The sequence below is a fragment of the Ursus arctos genome, unplaced genomic scaffold (genome assembly GCF_023065955.2).
Source record: "Ursus arctos isolate Adak ecotype North America unplaced genomic scaffold, UrsArc2.0 scaffold_26, whole genome shotgun sequence".
Taxonomy (NCBI): Eukaryota; Metazoa; Chordata; class Mammalia; order Carnivora; family Ursidae; genus Ursus; species Ursus arctos.
In genome coordinates, this window is record NW_026622941.1 from 40,644,808 (window position 1) to 40,670,549 (window position 25,742).

A 25,742-nucleotide genomic window follows, 5' to 3' on the forward strand; every position below is an offset into this window, starting at 1 on the left:
CTAACAATAGATACCGGATTTCAAAGAGGAGTCCCAAACTGGGATTTACAAACTCATTGACTCTTAATCATCTAACTCACTCTCAGAGTATGAAATGGTCAAGGAGAAGAGAATTTGAGAGCATTCCTACCCTTTCTCCACTCTAAGAACTTACCACAGGCCCCCACATTTTGGAGGCCCATAGAATGGGGCCTGATTCAGTCCCTGAAAAAAGGCTAAGGCAGTGATTGGTTGGCTAGTTGCACTAATAGTAGAAGCAAAGAAGAGGCTGCTACTGCATTGGGATAAGCCTTCGACCTCAGAGTTTACCTGGACAAAGTAAGCTCCACTATTTTCTGTAGACTAGATGTGGGCCATATATATACATCTACCCAAGAAAGATGGCATAGGGTTGTCATGGATTCTGTCCAGGAGGACTGCATCAATATGCAAACACATCTCAGCAGAGAAAAGCTGGAGGTATCACAAATGTCAACAACCGGCTGGAATAGAAATATATATAGCAATATTTATTTATTTATTTATTTATTTATTTATTTATTTTAGAGAGAGAGTGCAACTGGGGGGAGGAGCAGAGGGAAGGGAGAGAGAATCTCAAGCAGAGTCTGCACTGAGCATGGAGCCTGACGCGGGGCTTGATCTCACAACTCAGATCATGACCTGAGCTGAAATCAAAAGTCGCATGCTTAACTGACTGAGCCACCCAGATGCCCCAGAATAGAAATATATTTGACAAGATCAAGAAATCTGCAGATAAGAGATCTCCAGTGATGGCGATCTCCAAGGAACTGACCAAAGTACCTCATGAAAGAGTTAGCTTTAGAAATCTGCCACATCCAGGAAGCACTGATGTTAGAAAACACAACAGTAATAGTCAATAAGAACTTTCCATTTCCTCTCTCTCTTCTTCAGAGCTCTAATCCCTAAAGGGTCCCATAGTAGCAAGCTAAAAAAGTAGGAACAGAAGCAGTAGGCCAGAAAAAATAAGCTGTTCCTATCCTCCTTCTGACTATAGGTTGTAATAGTCTTAGCTGGAAGAGAGAAGCCTCAACTTTAAAACAAAACAAAGGTTTACTTAAACATTGTTCTGGACATTTTACTAACCAGATAAACATATTACTGAGAAGTTACCAGAAATGTCACAGAACCACCTAGGTTTTCATCCAGAGGCAGGACAAGAACTAGCCCTGCTTAATAAATGTAGAGATGAAACATCACTTCGGAAAATAGCTTGGCAATTTCTTACAAAAGTTAAACGTAGCACTTATCTATCCCATCAGTCTCACTCCTGGGTGTTTATCTAAGACAAGTGAAAATTTACATTCACCCCAAAACCTGTTTGTAGGGCGCCGGGGTGGCTCAGTTGGGTAAGCATCTGCCTTTGGCTCAGGTCATGATCTCAGGGTCCTGGGATCAAGCCCCACATTGGGCTCCCTGCTCAGCAGGGAGTCTGCATCTCCCTCTCCCTGTGCCTGCTGCTCCCCCTGCTTGTGCCCTCTCCCTCGCTTGCTCTCTCTCTCAAGTAAATAAATAAAATCTTTTTTAAAAAACCTGTTTATGAATTTTTATAGCAGTTTTATTTATAATTGCCCAAACCTGAAAACAACTCAAATGTCTTTTACTTGGTGAATGGATAAAAATATGTGGTACAGCCATACAATGGAACAATACCAGTCAGTAAATTAAAAGGAATGAATTAGTGATACATATAATATATGGATGAATCTCATAGGAGTTACACTAAGTGAAAAAAGCCAGATTCAGAAGGTTACATATTGTATACTTCTATTTATATGGCATTCTGGAAAAAGTAATGTCTAACTTCACACCAAGCACCTGCTTTTGGTCACTCCCTGGTACTATAAGATAAGGTCAAGTTAGGGAAACGGAAGGTATGACCAAAGGCCCGAATACCAAAGTGTTCCCATCCCTTAACTTACTGTGATTTAATGGATGCAAGAGATTTTCTGAAGGTAGACTGAACATCTAACTGGAGTAGCATAGGAATATCTGGGTATCCACCCAGCTGGGCCCAGGGCGAATGTATTGCTGTCTTCTCTGTTATTGGGTAGCTTGAAGTTGACAGATCAGCATTCCAGATAGCTCCCATTTGGTCTCCTTGTCTAGAGAATCAGACACACTAATTGAAAGCGCCAAACTCTCCTGAACTCCATATCCAATTAAAATATATGAATCTTATTTTCCCCTTCTCTCTTCCCTACCATCTTGTCCTATAATGTCCTCTCTGGCACAGAAGAACCTTAGCTATGCCCACGTTGACTGAGTGATGGATTAAAATAGCAGAATTTGCTGAAATAGCTTTTTTTCTTCCCTGAAAGCTGCATTTTCATTACTTCACCTAGTAATCTATTTTAAAACTATCTTCTTAGCTTCGTGGAGTATATAGACCATATCCAAACTGTTTTTTTCCCCAGCAATGTTCTTTTCCTCTTCCTTCCCAAAGCTCCTACTTTCTTAAAAAAAAAAAAGGGGGAGAAAAATAATGTTTCTAAGTTTCTTCATTCTGTTAAAATAATTTGTTTCATGGTAAGGAAAATCAGTTCCTTTTTCTTTTCCTTTTTTTTTTTTTTTACAAGGCCAGCTTTATTTTTTAATTTTTCAAATTTTAAAAATTTTTTTGAAGTTGAACTAATATATTAAGCGAGCAAAAGTAAAACAGTTCAAATTCAAATAGAACATCACATATTAACAAATGTTCCACAAATCTATAAATGTATGTCCTCATATGATTAATGAAATTAATCTTTCATCTGGAAAAATCTTTTGACACTAATTATGATTCATTTAGATATAAGTTCAAAAGTATGGGAAAAAGAATTCTAACACTTTATTAAAAAAGTTCTGCCTGGTCCAACAATTTATTTAAAGCCTTTAGCATTCACAATTAATGACATGGAAAAATAGACACCTAGCTGAATCTTTGGGGTAAGTCCATGCATGTGAAATGAGGCACCCAAGACACATTATAAGGAAGGGATGTCATCAGCTTATCTCCCTCCAGGACCATAATTGTCATGTCACCTGTAGGAACAAGAGAGCCCCTATCTTGGGATTGTTACAAAGGGGAGCCTCTAAAGGGAAAACTGGACTTTCATCATTCCTGGAAAAGAGCAGACAAGAAGCAGACCAGAACCATTTTTTAAAAGGAACTCAAAATTAGATGTTAAATATTTAAGTAGAAATATATGTAAATAAGCTTCTTGTTAAATTGGCTAAGGAAATCAATACTACCTTAAACTCTCTACTGCACCATATCCTAATTGTGGGGAAGGGGAAACTCTTGGGCAGGAAAAAAAAAGTATTAGGTCCCACATATCATCCAAAGAAGGTTTAATGTCAGTCTTTTTCAAGTACATACCGAAATTTCTTGAATGTGTCAGACTTTCTGTCTTCTTCTATTAGCAGCTCTAGGAATGGTTGTTGAACAAATTTGGTAGAGGCAGGTATCTGCTTTTTGTCGATGATCAAAGGGATAGGTTGACTAAGATTCAATTTATACATCCCTTGAAGCTAAAAATAAATAAATCAGAAAAGGAAACCATGGGAAAAAAGGGTCAGACTCTTTAGGAAGATCTGAGCTGGCCCTAGCTAAACTATCACTCTTTCTTTTCCATGGACTAGCAAATCCTTTTTCTCCAACCTCTCTCTCTTCCTCCAATCACACCTCCACCTCCAACACCCAATTTCAGAGGTGCCACGATGTTATATAAAAACGTTGGCCCTGGGGAGCCTCGGTGGCACAGTCGGTTAAGCATCTGACTCTTGGTTTTGGCTCAGGTCATGATCTCAGGGTTGTGGGATCGACCCCCAAGTGGGGCTCCGCACTCAGCGTGGAGTCTGCTTAAGACACCCTCTCCCTCTGACCCTCTCCCTCACGCTCTCCTGCTTGCTTGCTCTCTCTCTCTCAAATAAATAAATCTCTTAAAAAACAAACAAACAAACAAAAAAAACCACAAACAAACAGAAAACCCCCTTGGTCCTGCATAAGCTGTAGTCCTAGTCCTCTCATTTCCTAGCTGTGTGACTTTGGGTTAGTTGCTAATTTTATCTGCACCTTTCTTCTCATTTCTAAAACAAGGATAATAACACAAGGTTGCTGTGAGTGTTGTATAAGATAGTATCTATGGAAGCACCTCATAAATTATGAAGCATTGTGCAAATCTAATGATTGCTGACACTTACTGAATACATGCTGAATGTTACATGCTTTTTACATATTAGTTCATTTGTTATTTACAAAATCTTATGAGGTGGGTGCTGTTATTATCCTCATCTTATATTTGGATACTGAAGCTCAGAAAATTTAGACCTTGCCCAGGTTCTCTTAGCTAATATGTGGTGAGCTGATTTGAACCCAGACAATCTGGTAGGAGAACCAACCTCTTGACCAGTGTAAGGTATTTATTCATTTCTACGCTCTTCTCCCTTTTGCTTTTTCCTCTCCCCTCTTATGCCTTGATAACCACTTCGTCATCTAGATTGTTGATCCCCTGGCCCCAGAGCCTTATTCATCCTGTTAGACAGGTCATGACACTGCCAACTCAGCTTGCCTTATTCCACCTACATTGGCCATATATCATTTTTTTTTTTTGGTCAAAGAGCTTTAATATTTGAAATATAACTGTTCTGGAAAATTTAGAATATGTCTGATTTGGATCAGCTCTGATAAAAAAATCTCTTTGTACCTTCTAAAGCACTAAGTAATTTTATAAATTAATTTAGTGGAAGAAAAGGATATATAGATATAAAATATTCCTAGAACACTAAGAATGTTCTAGAATTCCATGCTAGAGCATATAATGTAAGCATGTAATCCCAGAGCAAAGAACTCTAATCTCAGCTTTATAACTTTTTGCAAGGTCATTATCACTCCCAAAGCATATTAATGGTTATCTCAGATGAGCTCTGGGACATAATTAGTGAATGTCAGAGTTTAACAGGATCTTCTGTGCCTGGTGCTATGTAAGCAAGTTAAATAAACTCTTATCTCCTTTTTTTAAAGATTTTATTTCTGAGTAATCTCCACATCCAATGGGGGGCTTGAACCCACAACCCTGAGATCAAGAGTCACATCCTCCACTGACTGAGCCAGCCAGGTACCCCACTTTCTGATAGTTTTGAGGAGAGAAGTAACCATCATGAATCAGTTGGAGAGTGGTGACTTCAAGAGGTTTCATATCTAGAGGCTGGTAGAAGTGGGTTGACTAGGAAGGAGTTGAGCATTTATGGAAGTCTCCCCTATTCTAATCTTTTCCCATCTAGAGAGTCCAGCCAGTATCCCTGTTGTCAAGTTAGGAGTTTTCACTGAGGTCCTGTTGTACTGGCTTGAATGGTGAACTCCTCAAAAGATATGTTTCCCAGAATCTATGAATGTGACATTATTTGGAAAAAGCGTCTTTACAGATGTAATTAAGGATCTCAAGATAAGATCATCCTGGATTAACCAGGTGGGTCCTCTATCCAATGACACATGGCTTTATAAGAGACAGAAGAGAAGACATAAGACACACTGGGAGGAAGGCCTGGGGAAGGACAGAGGCAAAGGTTGGTGTTATACAGCTACAAGCCAAGGAATGCTAAGGATTGTCAGCAGCTGCCAGAGTCCAGGAGAGAGGCATGGAACAAATTTCTCCTTCAGAGCTTCCAGAAGGAACCAACCCTGCCAACACCTTGATTTCATGAACTGGCCTCCAGAACTGTAAGAGAATATATTTGTGTTGTCTTAAGCCATCAGGTTTGTGGTAATTTGTTACAGTGGCCCTAGGAGACTAATATACATGGTATCTCCAGGGAAATGTTATTTTCCAAGCTTACCACTTTCATTTTTCTTACAACACACTGCGGAGGGGTAATAGGAAACAAGTTACCTGGCTAAATAAGAGCATCATTTTCCTCAGGCACTGATTCCGTTTCTGCTCTAAAGACTTCTGCTTGTTGGTCCAGACCTGCATCATCTTTTTCTGGTAGTCATCAATTCTGCTTAGCATTATGAAGAGGTTCTGGGTCTCATAACCTTTCCCAGTGTTTTGGATGGCTTGTAATCGTCTGATTATATTGTTTCTTGAAAAAAACAAGAATGAGATTGATATAATGACTGACCCTAACTCAGCAAACCTGGGCCTAGTTACTTTCAGTTACATACTTAGTAAGTTGAGTGGGATGTGATAGGGGTGGGAGACTTGCTTAATGAGACCTTAATCTAGTTTTTTATATGACCAAACTTTCAAAAATCTATATGGCTGCCAAGTTTTCATTCACTTTAGAGTTTTTTAGTGTTACAATAGTGTTGCTTATTTTAATATTTAATATTATTTTAATAGTTTCATATTTTAATCTGTTTATTAATATAGATGTGTTTAATATATTATTTTAATATTAGAATTTTGGTATTGATATGTATAAGACATATAGAAAGTACTTAATACAATTGTGAAAAAGGCATTGTCCTTGCCTTCAAAGCACTTACAAGCCAGAATAGGAGACTAATAAATTAACTGTGTCAAAGAGAATGAAATAAATGCTAAATAGAAATACAAACATGCTGTTGGAGCAAAAAAGAGAGCATAATTCATACTGACAAGAGGAATAAAGAAGGCTTCATAGGAAGATGTTACATAGGATCTCGAGGAACAGTCATAAAAATATACTCTCTTTCTACTATAATGTATACCACCACATTTGAGCCTTCTGAACAGATAGTGTTTTGCCATCTCTGTTCTACAGGAGAGGAAAAGGAATCTGAACAATGTTAAGTAGTTTTCTGAAGTTATACAATTAATAAATATCAGATTTGGGAAGCAAATCCAAATCTTCTCTATTTCTACAATACCAGTATTTCTCAAAATGTGGACCCTGATCACCTGGACTGAATCATCTGGGCAGGGGTGATGGGGGTGGTATTGGTGGTGCTTATTGAAAATGCAAATTCTAGTGAAAGTGCAACTTTCTCAGAAAGAACAATGTAAATCTCCGTGGCTAACAACAAAATCTGTTGCTCATACTACGACTCCACCATGGTTCGTCAGGGAGTGAGCTTCATTGTATACTCTCAAGGACACAGGCTATCTGAACAGCCATCACCTTGAACAATGTGGGTTATGTCAGAGGAAAAGGAGACTCTGGAGGGTCTCAAACTAACAATGACAAGCTCAGCCCAGAAATGACATATATCAATTCTGCTTAAATTTCATTGAAAAAGTCCTGGCAAACAGCACTAATGACAATCCAAAGATTCGTCATCATAACAGTAAAACTACAATGAATAATAAAAAATAGAAGTGACTCATCTCTATGCAATCAACAAAAAATAATGGAAAGTGTATATATGGACCTAAATGATACAAGAATCTATGATGATACATTCAAATCCGTAGGGAAAAGGTAGATTATTTTGTAAGTAGTGATGTGGCAACTGGGTAGCCATGTGGAAAAAAGTCACATCATATTTCTCAACAGAAAGTTGCGAATCAGAGACTTAAATGTAAAACAAAAAAGATAATAACCAACCATAAAAGTATCAAAAAGAACCTAGAAAGAATTTTGTATATTTCTCAGAGTGGAGAGGGCCTTTTTAAATAAAGTACAAGATATTATTAAAAATTATGAACCTGGGGTGCCTAGCTGGCTCGTTGGTAGAGCATGTGACTTTCACTCTCAGGACTGTGAGTTCAAGCCCTGTGTTGGGCATGGAGCCCACTTAAAAAAATAAAGCCCCAAAACAAAAAAATCCCATTAAAAAATGGGCGGAGGGGCACCTGGGTGGCTCAGTCGTTAAGCATCTGCCTTTGGCTCAGGTCATGATCTCAGCGTTTTGGGATTAAGCCCATATCTGGGCTCCCTGCTCAGCGGGAAGCCTGCTTCTCCCTCTCCCACTCCCCCTACTTGTGTTCCCTCTCTTGCTGCCTCTCTCTCTGTCAAATAAATAAACAAAATCTTAAAAAATAAATGGGCAGAAGACATGAATAGACATTTTTCCAAAGAAGACATCCAAATGGCTAACAGATACATGACAAGATGCTAAATGTCACTCATCATCAGGGAAATACAAATCAAAACTACAGTGAGATATCACCTCACACCTGCCAGAATGGCTAAAATTAACAATTCAGGAAACAATAGATGTTGGCAAGGATGCGGAGAATAGGGAACCCTCATGCACTGTTGGTGGGAATGCAAACTGGTGCAGCCACTCTGGAAAACAGTATAGATGTTCCTCAAAAAGTTAAAAATAGAACTACCCTACAACCCAGCAATTGCACTACTAGGCACTTACCCAAAGGATTAAAAAAAAAAAAGTGATTCAAAGGGGCACATGCACCATTTTTATTGCAGCATTATCACAATAGCCAAATTATGGAAAGAGCCCAAATGTCCATCAACTGATGAATGGATAAAGAAGATGTGGGGTGTGTGTGTGTGTGTGTGTGTGTGTGTGTGTGCGTGCACGTGCGCATGTGTAATGGGATATTACCCAGCCATCAAAAAGAATTAAATCTTGCCATTTGCAATGATGTGGATGGAGTATGCTAAGCAAAATAAGTCAGTCGGAGAAAGACAAATACCATATGATTTCACTTAAATGTGGAACATAAGAAACAAAACAGATGAACGTAGGGCAAGGGAAGGAAAAATTAGATAGAGAGAGAGGCAAACCATAAGAGACACTTAAACATAGGGAACAAACTGAGGGGAGGTGGGTGGGGGGATGGGGTAACCGGGTGATGGGCATTAAGGAGAGCACATGATGTAATGAGCACTGGGCATTAAGGAGAGCACATGATGTAATGAGCACTGGGTACTGTATGCAACTGATGAATGACTAAATTCTGCCCCTGAAACTAATACTACACTATATGTGAACTAACTTGAATTTAAATAAAATTTTGAAAGAATGAATAATAAATAAATACATGTTCTGATTTTGTCTTGAATAAGTCTGTTTTTGTACCTTGTTCTAATCCTTAGTTCCCACATTAATTCAGTCCTCAAAAATGTACATTTCATGAGAACAGGGTAACTTTGCCTGTTTTACTCACTGCTGTATCCCTAGACCCTAATACAATACTTGCCACATTCAATAAATATTTGTTGAATAAATGGTATAAGTTGTTCCTATAATTAATGATATATAAATAATAATGAATAATATTCATGATAACCTTTTCTAGTATAGTTTTAGTTTGGCATCTTATAATTTTAGGTAAAAGATATCCACAATAATAATACGGTGGCAACCTCAAACATAAATGCTAAGGTAGCAGCACAATTGTCACTTTCCCTATTTCTGCAATTTTTAAAAATCAAGACCAGGATCTATTTCCTCCATGTCACTTCAGCAGCAAAGTCGCCATGGCAACACCTTGTATATAACCTGCCATCTCCCATTTTAAGAATCATACCTCTTTTGATGAACCCAAGAAGATGAAAGAAATTTAAAATACTTAGAAGTTTAGGATAATTGGAAGCAAGCTTTTAAAGTGGATATTTTGGAGATCATCCATGATCCACAAAATGTATCTTAGCATCTCTACTAGAGATATAAATCGATGAAATAGATCATGTTATATGACATTTTTTATTTCCAAAAGATTATATCTCCTTTTGGTATCTTAAATAGGCTTCATCCCACAGACCTTCTATAAGATAATATTCTAGAACATCTAGTATGACAGACACATATATACTTATAGGACAATGAAAGGAAGATATTTGAAATCAGGACTAAACCAGAAAACTGGACATTCAATATTTGCATCTACCTTGCACGCTGGATCAGCCTGTAAGCAATGTACTTGCGGAATAGGTAACCCAGCCGAACTGTGTCCGTATGAAGGGTCTCAATTATGAGATTCCTAGCTGTTGTGTGTAGCTGTGAAGGGAGTCCAGAAGATTCTGTGGCTTGATTTAAGAGTATCAGGTTCTTTCTCTGAGCTTCCACATCAACAAAATACCCCTGCTCTTTGAGCTCTTGGGGAGAGGAAGGGGGCACCATCCTCTTGGGTTTCTTGGTAACTGAATCTGAAGTCAGTATCCAGGACTTGTCTATAGGGGGGAACTGGGTTTTCCGGTCCCATTCAGAAGATGAGATCTGTGATGTTTTGGGTAGTTTAGTAGTAAGAGGCTTCGTGAGAGGGGGAAGGGCCCTCCCACCAATGTAAGGGGCTTGTGATACTGGTGTCCTGTAATCGGTGAGATAGGACTGAAATTGTTCCATGGCAATAGTATCATGGAGTGTCTGGATTTCTTCAGAAGTGTCAGAGACCTCTGATATTTGGAAGTTCTTAGCAGTAAAAGGGACTGATTTAGATTTCAGAGAAGAAATGATTGCTAATCTTTCCTTACTTTTCTTAGATACAGAAGAGGACATATCTTTCTGGGGTTTTCCAGGGGTTGGGGAGGTCCATAGTGTTGGAGGATGCCCAGGGATGGGAGGGATCCATAGTGGGGAAGCTTGATCCTGCCCAAGAGGAGAAGGGACTTGTAGATAGAGAGATTGCTTATAGGTGGCAGGGGGCTGGAATGCCTGGGGCTTCTCAGAGAGTGTTAAGGGTCTAGGTTCCAGGATGGAAGAGGTCCCAGGAACTAAGGGCTCCCTAGGGGAAAGAGGAGCCAAGAGACTGGGAATTTGTGCAGAGGAGAGTGGGACTCCAGATATAAAGGGCTGCCTGGGGGCAAGAGGGTCCTCTGATATCAGAGGTAGCTGAGGAGTCCAAGAGTCTCTCAAGAACTTTCTAGCATGAAGAAGGGTCTCCAGTGCAAGCTTCCCAGGGGCCAGAGGTACCTCTGGTGCTGCAAACCGAACAGAGGTGGATTGACCTTCAGAAATCAGGGACTGTTTAGAAGAGGGAAAAGTCTGTGGTACCAGGAGCTTCCCAGGGTCAGAAGGAATTCTCATTCCTAGCAATTTCCCAGGGGCTTGGGAAAGAGGAGACCCTGATATCTGCAAAGGAGTAGAAGAGAACTCAAATACAGAGGACTTCTCAGCAATAGGAGCCAATCTTTGAAATGATCTAAGACTGGAAGGAGCCAATTTGGGGAACTGCTTAGAAATGTGAGGAGCACCTGGTGTAATGAACTTATCAGTAACAGGAATGATCCCAACTTTCAGGGTTTGTTCTAAAGGAGGGTGGGCCCCAAGTGGTGAGGGCTGTTCACTTGATTGTTGGTCCTCCTCAGACATGAGAGTAATACCCATGGGATGGGATTGTCCTGGGATGAAGGGGGCTCCCAAAGTTTGCACTTGCTCAAAGGGAAACTCTTGGAATTTATCTGAGGTGAGAGGGACCCCAAATTTCCAGAAGTGTTCTGGAGAGAAAGAAATGCCTAATGCTTGAGCCTGTTCTGAGGAGAGAGGGGCACCTAAAGCTTGGGTCTGTTCAGGTGTAAGAGTGACAGCTGACAACAAGGCACTTTCTGGAGTAATAGGGATGCCCAGTTCCCAGGCCTGTGCTCCAGTGAGAGGAGAACCCCTTGCCTGAACTTTCCCAGGGGTGAGTGCAAAACCCAAGCTCTGGCATTTCTCGGGGGTGAGGGTGACTACCAATGCTTTGAACTGCTCAGGGGTAAGAGTGATGCCATGTGCCTGGATCTGCTGAGGAGTGAGAGTGAGCCCCAGTGCCTGGGCCTGCTGAGGGGTGAGAGTGATCCCCAGTGCCTGGGCCTGCCGAGGGGTAAGAGTGATCCCCAGGGCCTGGGCCTGCCCAGGGGTGAGAGTGATCCCCAGGGCCTGGGCCTGCTGAGGGGTGAGAGTGATCCCCAGGGCCTGGGCCTGCTGAGGGGTGAGAGTGATCCCCTGTGCCTGGGCCTGCTCAGGGGTGAGAGTGATCCCCAGGGCCTGGGCCTGCTCAGGGGTGAGAGTGATCCCCAGGGCCTGGGCCTCCTCAGGGGTGAGAGTGATCCCCAGGGCCTGGGCCTGCTCAGGGGTGAGAGTGATCCCCAGGGCCTGGGCCTGCTGAGGGGTGAGAGTGATCCCCTGTGCCTGGGCCTGCTGAGGGGTGAGAGTGATCCCCTGTGCCTGAGCCTGCTCAGGGGTGAGAGTGATCCCCAGTGCCTGGGCCTGCTGAGGGGTGAGAGTGATCCCCTGTGCCTGGGCCTGCTCAGGGGTGAGAGTGATCCCCAGGGCCTGGGCCTGCTGAGGGGTGAGAGTGATCCCCTGTGCCTGGGCCTGCTTAGGGGTGAGAGTGATCCCCAGGGCCTGGGCCTGCTCAGGGGTGAGAGTGATCCCCAGGGCCTGGGCCTGCTCAGGGGTGAGAGTGATCCCCAGGGCCTGGGCCTGCTCAGGGGTGAGAGTGATCCCCTGTGCCTGGGCCTGCCGAGGGGTGAGAGTGATCCCCTGTGCCTGAGCCTGCCCAGGGGTGAGAGTGATCCCCAGTGCCTGGGCCTGCCGAGGGGTGAGAGTGATCCCCTGTGCCTGGGCCTGCCGAGGGGTGAGAGTGATCCCCAGGGCCTGGGCCTGCTGAGGGGTGAGAGTGATCCCCTGTGCCTGGGCCTGCTGAGGGGTGAGAGTGATCCCCAGGGCCTGGGCCTGCTCAGGGGTGAGAGTGATCCCCAGGGCCTGGGCCTCCTCAGGGGTGAGAGTGATCCCCAGGGCCTGGGCCTGCTTAGGGGTGAGAGCGATCCCCAGGGCCTGGGCCTGCTGAGGGGTGAGAGCGATCCCCTGTGCCTGGGCCTGCTGAGGGGTGAGAGCGATCCCCAGTGCCTGGGCCTGCTGAGGGGTGAGAGCGATCCCCAGTGCCTGGGCCTGCTCAGGGGTGAGAGCGATCCCCTGTGCCTGGGCCTGCTCAGGGGTGAGAGCGATCCCCTGTGCCTGGGCCTGCTCAGGGGTGAGAGCGATCCCCAGGGCCTGGGCCTGCTCAGGGGTGAGAGCGATCCCCTGTGCCTGGGCCTGCTCAAGGGTGAGAGTGATCCCCAGGGCCTGGGCCTGCTGAGGGGTGAGAGTGATCCCCAGGGCCTGGGCCTGCTGAGGGGTGAGAGTGATCCCCTGTGCCTGGGCCTGCTGAGGGGTGAGAGTGATCCCCAGGGCCTGGGCCTGCTCAGGGGTGAGAGTGATCCCCAGGGCCTGGGCCTGCCCAGGGATGAGAGTGATCCCCTGTGCCTGGGCCTGCTCAGGGGTGAGAATGATCCCCAGTGCCTGAGCCTGCTCAGGGGTGAGAGTGATCCCCAGTGCCTGGGCCTGCTCAGGGGTGAGAGTGATCCCCAGTGCCTGGGCCTGCTCAGGGGTGAGAGTGATCCCCAGTGCCTGGGCCTGCTCAGGGGTGAGAGTGATCCCCAGTTCCTGGGCCTGCTCAGCGGTGAGAGTGATCCCCTGTGCCTGGGCCTGCTCAGGGGTGAGAGTGATCCCCAGGGCCTGGGCCTGCTCAGGGGTGAGAGTGATCCCCAGGGCCTGGGCCTGCTCTGGAGTGAGAGTGATCCCCTGTGCCTGGGCCTGCTGAGGGGTGAGAGTGATCCCCAGGGCCTGGGCCTGCTGAGGAGTGAGAGTGATCCCCAGTGCCTGGGCCTGCTCAGGGGTGAGAGTGATCCCCAGGGCCTGGGCCTGCTCAGGGGTGAGAGTGATCCCCAGGGCCTGGGCCTGCTCAGGGGTGAGAGTGATCCCCAGGGCCTGGGCCTGCTGAGGGGTGAGAGTGATCCCCTGTGCCTGGGCCTGCTGAGGGGTGAGAGTGATCCCCTGTGCCTGCTCAGGGGTGAGAGTGATCCCCAGTGCCCGGGCCTCCTCAGTGGTGACACTGATCCCCAGTGCCTGGGCCTGTTGAGGAGTTAGAGTGAGGAACTTTGTGGGAGACTGTCCAGAAACTGGAAAGGCCTCGGGTGAGGGCGATTGTGTGGAGGAAGGAGGAGTGAATGGTATAGCGTGCTTTCCATCAGCAAGAATGTGTAATGCCTTAGGATGCCCATGGAACTCTTTTCTTTGGCGTAACTGGGATGCTACTTTTGGTATGCTCTTCCCCCAGGGAGACCTTGTCATTGAAGTTTGGCTGAACATCTCTTGTTCTTCGGAGTTTTTCTCATTAATCTTCATCTGATCCTTTGGTTTTTTCTGCCTCTGCCTTTCATGGTCCTCTACATTTCTCCTTGGCTTCTGCTTCTGCTCTTTCTCCCAATTTATTTCCAGCTCCTGATGTCTCACTTCCTTCTGAACATGCCTCTTCTGCTGTCCCTTCTCCTTCTCCAAGGGCACCCCTTGTTTTTCCATTTTTTTATTCCATGCTTCCAGCTGCTGCTGTTTTGGCTTCTGGTAATCTTCTTCCTCTTCACTTTGCATTTGTTCCTCATCTTGCTCAGTTTGCTTTTGCATCCTCTGTTTCTGCTGTTCCTTCCACATTTCCTTTTCCTGCCACTGTTTCTGCTTCTGTTGTCCTTGCTTTCCTTCCTTTGTCTGGAGCCATGACTCTTCCTCCTGCAATTTTTTATTTGTCATCTCATAGCTCTTCTTCCAGAAACTCCCTTCTTGCAACTGGTGTTTGAGACCCTTACCAAATATTTTTTCTTGACCTTCTTGCAACTGTTCCTCCCGCCTTTGCTTTTCCTTTTCCTTGTGGTCTCTCCCTACTGTTGAGGCTACTGGAGCGTCTTTTTCCCCTTCTATTTCAGTCAAGATCGCTTGTATTAAATTGTGAGTTAGCGGGTCCATGCTCTTAGGTGACAGCAAGGTGCTAATTTCAGACTTTGCACTAATGGGCTTCTGAAAATGCACTCCGGGCATAAATGAGACTTCTTTTTTTCGTTTAATAGGTTTTTCCTCAACTTGTCCTGCACTTTTTATATCTTTGTATTTCCTCAAGGTTTTTGTCACAGTTTCAGCCACGTTTTGGAAATATTCCTCTATTTTTGCCTTTATGATTCCTAATTTTTCAACCTCTGCTGTTTTTAATAATAGCTCCTCTTTTGGCACAGTCTTTTTATCCAAAGGCTTTCCTATGTTATCAATTTTCTCTTTTAGGAAAGCCATTATGGCTTTTTGAAATTCTTCTAGGTTACTCTCTTCACTTTTGCCGTCTGGACTTCCTAGAACTCTGGTAGCTTCTGAAGTCTCTTCTGTTACCCTAGATTTTGGCTTCACAAGTCCGTGAGACTTGACTTTCTTGGCGAAGACTGATATGTCCTCTTCAGCTTTTCTCTGTTTGCTTGTGGTGGCTCCTGGAGAGATGTGGTGTTTCTTTCCTTTTGTTTTCACTTTCTCAGAGGGATCGCCAAGTTGGGTGAACGCGAATTGCTCTGCCGGGCTGCTTGTCTCACTTTTGCTCTCTTTGTCCATTGACTCAGTGGTGGATTCCTCTTTATTCTCTGAAGAAATCTGGCTTTTGTCACGTGAATACTCAGGTTTAAGCTTCCTGAGTTGTTCCCATATGCTACTTGTTCCACTTCTGAACCCTGGGCTTTTTGTGTCAGCAGAAGGGTAATCAGCAGGGACATGTTGACTTCTTGATTCAGTGGATGACTTTGATTTGTCTTCCAAAAAGGATTTTATTTCTTTTCTCTTCTTTTCCCGTGACTGTAGCTCCAAATAGTAATCAAGTTTGGTCTCTGAGTCTTTTTCTTTACCTTTATCATCACTCACATTTAATCCAGAGGTCTCATGCATGTATGGGCCTTTAGTTCGCTTTTTTTTCTGTGATTGATACTGGTCAGTCCCATCTTTCTGATAGTCATCACCTTTCTTCAGTGATATCTTATCTTCAGTGATATCTCCAGAAGACTCTTTTTGTTTTTTTTCAAGTAAAGGATATCGCTCGTCAATTGAATCTGGAGTCATTTCGACTGGGGCTGTATATGAAATAGCTGAGTCCCACTTGGTCCCCAAGCCTTTGGTCCCTTTTGTTTGGGCCTCATCTATAATATTTTCAAATTCTTTAACCAAAATATCATCTACACTGTCTTCTATGTCAGCTTTGCTAGTGGATGATTGTGAAGAAAGTTCCGGCAACACTTTCAAGGTTGATGTGGGTAATGCTGTACCTACTTGGGGTTCTACAACACGTTTGGACCTAATAAATTGTTCATATTTTTCTTCTGCATCTTGAAGTTTCTGCTGAAGCATTTCATTTTTTTCACTGAGCTCTCGCATTATCTTCAGGGAGAGCTCTTTTTCCTCTTCACTTGTCTCACTTATATACATATTGGCACTCTGGAGGTTAAAAACTTTTAGTTCATCATTTACTGTACTCAAAGCTTTAGAAAGGTTTATTATTGTTGATGATATATATTTAATAGCATTGTTTTCCAACTTATTGAACATCATACTGTTTATGAGTTCCTGTAGCATATACTGGATTTCTGAAACCTTTGTATTTGTTGCAAATTCATCGCTAATCATCTGATCTGGTCTTAAAGCATGAGCTGTTGCAGGTCGCTTTATAACTCTTTCTTTCCAAGATTTCCATAGAGTACCTCTAGATGCTAAAAGAAAAAACCCCATAAAACATAAAATAATGAGATTGCATTTCTTGTTCTGTGTTGTGTTCTATCTATGCTAAAACCTAAGGAATTTAGCCTACACTTATAGATAGCTATAGAATAAAGATTCATCAGAAAGCCTTGGCTCCCATGGGGCACCTGACTGGCTCAGTCTGTAGAGTGTGCGACTTGATCTCAGAGCTATCAGTTCGAGCCCCACGTTGCGTGTAGAAATTACTTAAAAAAAAATAAAAATAATAAAAATTAAAAAAAGCTTTGCCTCCAAAATAAATGTATTATTTTTAAAGGAATAACTCTTTTCCCAAAATCACCTAGAACTTTTGCTTCCAAAATTTAGTCTTTGTTCTTTATTTGTAATTTCAATTTACCTTCAGTGACAAATTTGGGATTAGATATAACAAAACTTTCACTTGGCTTTGATTATGCTTGGTGCTTTCCATTTTCTCTCTTGGGTTTCTGTCATTCTTTTCTCACTTTTCTGAATCACACTTAATCTTGGTTCTTTCAGAAGAGTCAAAAAAGAACAGACAAAAGCCAAATATTTGAAGGGATTTCTGGAATGGCTGAATGAGAAACTCAGCACATTTTTTGCCCCAAAAAAGCAATGATAAAGCTTGACAAAGCTGCCAAAACCGACCATTTTAGGACTTTGGAAATTGACTAAAGGCACACAACAATTTGGTAAGCATTTATTCAAGAAAAATTACTAAACTTCAATAAGAACAGTGGAAGCCTGTGATGTTTTAGCCTGGAGCTTCTTCTGTCTCTAACTCCCTGCCCAGTGGCCGGCGTGTTCTACTAAAGTGAGGCAGGCTGTGAAGATTGACAGCTCTAGGGGCTAGGGGGGCTGATTTGATCAGGAACAAAGCAGGGAAAAAGCCAATCTTAGGGGCCTTGTCTAAAACAATACTTCCTTAACCTATACACAGACCCATTAGCAAAGAATAGAAGACTTACTGAATCAATCTGGATCACTTAATGATTGGCCAATTATTGACCACTAAGCTATGCTGACCCAAAGGTGACCCCTAGGAATTCAGGCCTTAAAATAAAAACAAAAATGAAAAAATAATAAAAGAATAACTGAGCAGAGATATCAATGACTGCACATTGTTGGGGAGACAGACTCCACTGAATTAGTTCAGGGAAGTCACTAAAAAGCAAACCAAAAAAGGGACAAAAAGAAACCCTGGAGGTTATAGGGAAAATCAGAATCTAAAGTTGCTATAAGGGGCGCCTGGGTGGATCAGTCAGTTGAGTGTCTGCCTTTGGCCCAGGTTGTGATCTCAGGGTCCGGGGATCAAGCCCCCCATCGGGCTCCCTGCTCAGCGGGGAGCCTGCTTCTACCTCTGCCCCTCCCCCCATGCTCTCTCTGTCTCTCCCCCTCTCTCTCACAAATAAATAAATAAAATCTTAAAAATAAAAAATAAATTTGCTATAATATGTTATCTAAAATATCCATTTTTTTTAGAGGAGGGGAGGTACAGAGGGAGAGAGAGAGAAAATCTCAAGCAGGCTCCCTGCCCAGTGTGGAGCCCAACGTGGGGCTTGATCTCACAACTCTGAGATCATGACCTGAGTTGAAATCAAGAGTCAGGCATTTAATTGACTGAGCCACCAGTTGCTCCTAAAATGTCCAGTTTTTAACATAAAAGGAGCATGCAGAGAAACAGAAAAGTATGACTTATACACAGGGGATAAAAGCAGTCAGTAGAAATTGTCTCAGGGATTGGGAGGGGAGCAGATGTTGCACTTATCAGAAAAAGACTTTGAAAAGAAGAATTATAACTATGTTCAAAGAACTAAAGGAAGCCAAATTTTAAAATAAAGGAAAAATATAATGACAGTTACCATCAAATAGAGCATATCAGTAAAGAGATGGAAATTAGAAAAACCGAGTGGAAAATTTAGACTTGCAAAGTAAAATAACTGAAATGTAAAATTTACCAAAAGGGCCCAACAGTAGATTTGAAATGACAGAAGAAAATCACCAGCAAATTTGACACTAGATTAGTAAAGATTGTCTGATCTGAAGAACAGGGAGGAAAAAAGAATTTTTAAAAAATGAACAAAGCCTCAGAGACCTGTGGGACACCATCAAACATACCCTTGTACAAGTGATAGAAATCCCAGGAGAAGAAGAGAGAGAGACGGACGTTAAAAATTTTGAGGAAATAGGGGCTCCTGGGTGGTTCAGTTGGTTAAACATCTGCCTTCAGCTCAGGTCATGATCTCAGAATCCTGGGATTGAGCCCTGCGTCAGACGCCCCACTCAGGGTGGGGAGTTTGCTCCTCTTTCTCCCTCTACCCCTCCCCTACCCCACTCATGCTCTGTTTCTCAAAAATATTTTGAGATTTTTAAATAAAATCTTAAAAAATATATTGAGGAAATAATAATGGCCAAATCATCTCAAATTTGATGAAAAACATTAATCTACACATTCAAGCAGCTTATTGAACTCTAAGTAAGATAAACATAAAAAGATCCATACCTAGATACATCATGGTCAAATTATTGAAAGCTACACAAAGAATCTTTAAAGCAAAAAGAGAAAAATGACTTATCACAATTAAATGAGACTCAAAAATCAAAGTACAGGGGAAACATAGTAAATTTAATAGCTTACTACTTATTAGAAACAATAGAGGCCGGAAGACAGTGAGATGACAAATTCAAAGTGCTGAAAGAATAATTCTGCTAACCAAGAATTCTATATCCTTGGTTACTCTATACTCTATACTCTACTACTGTATCCTAAACTACTCTTCAAAAAATGAAGTTAAGACATCCATTCCCTGAAATAACACTCTTCCCAAAGTAGCATGCACATGCAACTCTCATAACCATCTTCATTACATGTGTCTTTTAATACTTCTCTGAATGCATTACAGAATTTCTATTACATCCATTCCCTGAAATAACTCTTCTCAAAGTAGAATGCACATAGAGCTCTTATAACTATCCTTATTATATGTGTTTTTAAACAGTTCTCTAAATATATTACCGTATTCATTGAAATAACACTCCTGTCAAAGTAACTTGCAGTGAACACTTATATGTCTATAGTTAATGCATTTGGTTTCAATACTTCTCCAAATGCGTTACAGAATGTCTATTGCATCCATTCCCTGAAATAACTCTTTTCAAAGTACCAGGCATGAACAATTATTTTTTTTTTAGTGAAGGTAAGAAATAAGACATACAGATGGCATCTAAGGATATGAAAGGATGCTCAGGGTTGTCTGTCATTAGAGAATTGCAAACTGGTGCAGCCACTCTGGAAAACAGTATAGAAGTTCCTCAAAAAGTTAAAAATAGAACTACCCTACTACCCAGCAATTGCACTAGTAGGCACTCACCCAAAGGATACAAAAATAGTGATTTGAAGGGGCACATGCACCATGATGTTTATCACAGCATTATGAACAATAGCCAAGTTATGAAAAGAGCCCAAATATCCATCAACTGATGAATGGATAAAGAAAATGTGGTATATATATGTATACAATGGAATATTACTCAGCCATCAAAAAGAATGAAAGCTTGCCATTTGCAATGACGTGGATGGAGCTAGAGTATATTATGCTAAGTGAAATAAGTCGGTCAGAGAAAGACAAATACCATATAATTTCACTCATATGTGGGATTTAGGAAACAAAACAGATGAACACAGGGAAAGGAAGAAAAGAAAAAGAAAGGGAGGCAAACCCATAAGAGACTATTAACTATGGAGAACAGGCTGAGAGTTGCTGGAGGGAAGATGGGTGGGGGATGGGCTAAGTGGGTGATGGGGATTAAGGAGGGCACTTGTGATGAGCACTGGGTGTTATATGTTATATTTAGTGGTGAATCACTAAATTCTACTTCTGAAACCAATATTCCACCGTATGTTAACTAACTAGAATTTAATTAAAAACTCGAAACAAAAAAAAAGAGAGAGAGAATTGCAAATTATGAGATACTATTACACATATATGAAAATGGCTAGAATCCAAAAAACTGATAATGCCAAATGCTAGCAAGGATATGGAGCAACAGGAAATTTTTGTTGCTGGTGGGAATGGAACGTGGCACAGCTACTTGGGAAGACAGTTTGGCAGTTTCTTATAATGTTACTTATAAAGTAATGTAGTCTTATCATATGACCTAGCAATCATGCTCCTAGGCATTTACCTAATTAATTTGAAAGCTTATGTCCATGAGAATGTTTTTATATAGCAGCTTTATTCTTAATCACCAAAACCTGGAAGCTATCAAGTGTTCTTTAGTAGGTAAACAAACTGGTGCATCTATACAATGGAATATTATTCAGCAGTAAAAAGAAATAAGCTATTAAACCACAAAAAGATGGGGAGGAACCTTAAATGTGTGTTGCTAAGTGATAGAAGACAGTGTGAAAAAGCTACATATTGCATGATTCCAATTATGTGGCATTCTTGAAAAGTCAAAACTATGGAGACATTAAAAAAATCAGTGGTTATCAGGAGTTTGGGGACAAAAGGGAAGGATAAATGGGTGAAACACAGGGGATTTTTAGGATGGAGAAACTATTCCATATGATACTATAATGGTGGCTACATGACAATATACATTTGTCAAATCCCATAGAACTCTATAGCACAAAGAATGAAACTTAATGAATGCAAAATTTTTTAAATACCCATTTAGGAGGTCAGGGGATCCCAGGAAAGAATGTAGATTATGGTAAGATAGTCTAACTGTATAAGAAATGTATGACACAACCTCACTGAAAGGAATGATGGGGAGGGGAGAGTGCTGACCTAAGTTCCTGGAAATGGAGTCTAAGACTGAATGCAAAGGGAACTGCACGTAAGTACTGTACTCTAGTTGATAAGTTATTCCTCAATGGGTATGGGTTAATAATTCTGATACTGCTATGCATGTATACTGGAATTGAACAATTAAGTAAAACAGATGGTAGGAGGCAGTTTCTCATTGAGTTGTAATTTATAGATAAGCAAGAGGAAGAAGCTAGAATGATCCATATATGATAATGAATTAGAATTAAAGAAATCAGTATGAACTTACGTTTAAAGTAGTTAGATTATATATATGTATATATATTTATATGTATATAAATATATATTTATAGATATGTGTATACACATTGGTTCTATACACATTTTTTTTTGCTCTGTCAGATGAGAAAACTGAACAGAAATGACACCCCAGTAGCAATGAGCACTCCTAGCAACCAGACTTGGCTTTTAAATACTATTCTCCACTAAAAGGAACCAGAAATCCTTGGAGAAATGGCAGATTCTAGGATTGGGGCAGGACATATGTGAGATGAACCTGAAGCATCTTGTAGTGCCAGAAAGTAAGGAAGTGCTAAAAAAAGAACAAAGAAAAAACACATTGATGGGGTTATGTTAAAGGGGCACAGGAACCAATGAAAGAGGTCCCAATGGCCAAAACTAGAACAACTTGAGCAAGAAAATAAAGTAGTATTGGATTATAACTCAAAGTACAAAATAAATATCTGTGAGTTCATTTTGATATAAATAATTGAGTAAATTAATAAACAAGGAAGAAGAGATAAACTCGAGTGCCTAAGAACTTCAAATAATTTATGTAGATATTCATCCTAAAAAAAGGGAGCATAACTCCTCATTCCTTAAGTGTGGGCTGCACATACAGACTTACTTTTAAAAAGCACAGCTTGGAAAAATGAGGAAAAAGAGTAACTTTACAGGGGAGAAACCTGACAAGCACTACTTTAGCCAGGTGATCAAGGTCAACATTAAGTCATAAATCACTTGATTAGATGTGGCCTTGAAATTATATGATGACAACGGTACTTTACCTATGTGATCTTTCTGTGATCTTTCCTCCCAGAACCCAGAACCCCAGGGTAAACATGAGAAAAAACATGAAATTCCGATAGGGGAGCATCTTATAATATATCTGACTGGTACTCCTCAAGCCCGTCAGGAACATCAAACAGAAGGGAAAGTCTGAGAAACTGTCACAGCCAAGAAAGCCTAAGGGGATACGACAACAATGTAATCAGGTACCTGGATGGGATCCTGAAACAACACAAGGACATTAGGTAAAAACAAGGACTTATGACTTCAGTCCATATGGACTTTAGTTAATAATGCATCGATACTGGTTTGTTAATTGTAACAAATGTATCATACTAGTGTAATGTATCAATAAGGGAAACTATGAAGAGATATATGGAATTCTCTGTATTATTTTCTCAATTTTTCTCTAAATCTAAAACTGCCTTAAGAAAATGAAAGTGAAACAAAGACACTCCCAGATAAGCTAAGAGGGAAAGAATTTGCTTCTAGTAGACCTGCCTTACAAGAAATATAAAGAAGTCCTTCAAGCTGAAAGGAAACGATACCAGAGGATAACTCAAATTCACACAAAGAAATAAAGAACACCAGTATATGTAGGGAAATATAAAAGAAAGTAAAAATATTTTTTTCTTTTTTCTCTCTTAACTGATTATAAAGACAATCATATAGAACAATAATTATGAAACTATATTGTTGGGCTTATGATACATAAAAATGTAATATATATGACAAAGCACAAAGGAGGGGAAGAGAATGGTGCTATTGGAATAAAGATTCTGTATTTTGCTGGTGTTAATACTAATCTGAAGTAGATTGTGATAATTTATGATGTATACTGCAATCCCTTAGAGCCACTACTAAGGAAATTACCCTAAAAATATAGGGAAAAATGGAATTAAAGTGGGACACTAAAAAATATTTGTTTAACACAGAAGGTAGTAAAAGAAGAACAGGGGAACAAAAGAGATGAGACATGAAAAACAAACAGCAAAGTGGCAGGTGTAAATCCACCCATATCAATAATTACATTAACTATGAATGAATTAACACTCCAATCATAAGTCAAAGATTGCCAAATTTTATGTGTGTATATGTGTTGTGTGTGTGTGTGTGTATGTGTGTGTGTATTTAAAAGCTGACAAGATCCAACTATTAGCAACCATCTTTGCCTCAGCCTTGCAAACAGTAACCACAGGGGAGCTGGAAAGAATACACTTATATCAAACAAAATAGACTTTAAGACAAAAAATGTTTCTAGAGACAATGAGGGATATTTTATAATGATAAGGTCAGTTCATCAGGAAGCTATCAAAATTATAAATATATATGTACCTAATAACAGAGCCTTAAAGTACAGGAAGCAAGAACCGACAGAATTAAAGGGAGAAATAGACAACTCAGTAATAATAGTTGGAAAGTTCAATATCCCACTGTCAGTAATAGAACAACTAGACAGAAAATCAGTAAGGATATATATAGAAGACTAAAACAACACTATAAGTCAACTATAGAATACTCCACCCTACAACAGCTAAATACATATTCTTTTCAAGCACACATGGAACATTCTCCAGGATAGACCATATGGTAGGCTATAAAGCAAGTCCCAATAAATGTAAAAGGATCAGAAGAATACAAAGTATATTCCCCAAAATACTTTGTAAGGGGTAAATAAACAGTATATAATTTCCTAGTGGTTCTGCTTCTCTGGTTGAACACTGAGTAATACAAGTTTTTAATACAACACTAAAACCATGATCTATAAAAGAAAACATTGATAAATTGATTTGACTTCATCAAAATCAAACACCGTTAGGCTTCAAAGGCCCCATTAAGAAAGTGAAAAGATCACGGATTGAGAGAAAATATTTGAAAATCACATTTCTTTTTTTTTTTTTTTTGAGATTTTATCTATTTATTTGAGAGAGAGGGAGAGTGAGCAGGAGAGTGAGAACACAAGCAGACTTCCCACTGAGCAGGGAGCCCAATGCAGGGCTCAATCCCAGGATCCTGGGATCACGACCCAAGCCTAAGGCAGATGCTTAACAGAGTGAGCCACCCAGGCACCCTGAAAATCACATTTCTGATAAAGGACTGAATACTTTTATGTATCCAGAATACATAAAAGACTCTTAAAACTCAATAATAAAATGGGTAAGTATTTGGGTAATCATTTCCTTAAAATAAATATGTGAATGGCTGAAAAGATGCTCAACATCATTAGTCTTTAGGGAAATGCAATTTAAAACCACAATGGGATACGATACCACTTCACGCCTCTTAGAAAGACTATACTAAAAAAGACCATAACAAGTGTTGTTGAGGATGTGGAGAAACCCGAACCTTAATAGATTGCTGATGGGAATGTAAAATGGTGCTGTCACTTGGGCAATAAGTTAACAATTTCTTAAAAAGTTAAGCATAGACTTACCAGGAATTGATAAATGATCCAGAAATTCTACTCCTGGGTGTTTACCCAAAAGAAATGAAAACATATGTCCACACAAAGACTTATACATGTGTGTTCATAGCAGCACTATTCACGAAAGTCAAATGTAGAAACATTCCAAATGTCCATGAAATGGTGAATACGTAAAAAAAAAAAATAATAATTGTGGTATATGCAAACAGTGATATACAATTGGTAATAGAAAGAAACTACTAATACATCCTTTAACATGGCTGAATCTCAAAACCATTATGTTAAATAAAAGAAACCAGATATTTTAAAAAAACACATATAATATGATTCCATCTTACGAAACATCCAAAAAAGGCAAACCTATTGAAACAGAAAATAAATTGGTGCTTGTCTGGAACTGGGGTGGGAATGAGGACTGACTGCAAATGGGCATGAGGGATCTTTTTGGGATGAAGGAAATGTTCTAAAATTGAATTGCGGTGAGAGTTACACAACTCTAAATTTACTAAAAGTCATTGACTTGTACGCTTAACATATATGAGTTTTATGGTATTTAAATTGTACCTTAATAAAGCTGTTTTTTAGAAAAAGTAAAATCTGTTTCCAATGTCTTAAAGCACCCTTACTTATTTTTTTCTTTTGTCGCTTCTTTTCTTCAAGCAAAGATACACAAATTCTACTCAGTTTCTTGACATTGTTCTCAATAGCTTTGAACATTTCTGGTAAAAACTCCATTTGTGCTATCCAGTGGTGGTGTTCCTCAATATCAATTGCAGTCATCTCAGATAAAATGGCATCTTGAGGAGAGTAAAAAAAAAAAAAACAAAAACTTTTGTGCAGAAAAATTATAACTATATAGGCTTATAATATTGGCTAGCTACTCCATATTGTAGTATTGGGGAATGTAGGTATCTCACACTTATTGCTATTCTGAAGCTTTTCTCTATGAAGAAATGAAAAAGGAAGAGACTTGCAATAGAAAGCTGAACAGTAAATCTTGGACATGAAAAGACTTGGTATCTAAAAATGTGAGCATGTGTTTTAATATTGAGGAACT

General features: G+C 40.6%; 2 protein-coding genes across 4 annotated transcripts in view; one reads left to right on the forward strand and one right to left on the reverse strand.

Moving 5' to 3' along the window:
- The window catches only part of LARP4 (La ribonucleoprotein 4), a 192,818-nt gene that overhangs the window by 62,612 nt on the left and 104,464 nt on the right, over positions 1–25,742 (forward strand). The window lies entirely within an intron of this gene.
- FAM186A (family with sequence similarity 186 member A) overlaps positions 1–25,742 on the reverse strand; it is a gene marked incomplete at its 5' end in the record, with an annotated part of 60,558 nt that overhangs the window by 2,544 nt on the left and 32,272 nt on the right. Inside the window, 9 exons of the mRNA XM_057318828.1 lie at positions 1,941–2,123; positions 3,380–3,531; positions 5,889–6,081; positions 9,780–11,464; positions 11,711–12,292; positions 12,437–12,796; positions 12,941–13,690; positions 13,757–16,413; positions 25,312–25,482. Of these exons, the coding sequence (XP_057174811.1) occupies positions 1,941–2,123; positions 3,380–3,531; positions 5,889–6,081; positions 9,780–11,464; positions 11,711–12,292; positions 12,437–12,796; positions 12,941–13,690; positions 13,757–16,413; positions 25,312–25,482 (6,733 nt within the window). The remainder of the gene's footprint in view (positions 1–1,940; positions 2,124–3,379; positions 3,532–5,888; positions 6,082–9,779; positions 11,465–11,710; positions 12,293–12,436; positions 12,797–12,940; positions 13,691–13,756; positions 16,414–25,311; positions 25,483–25,742) is intronic.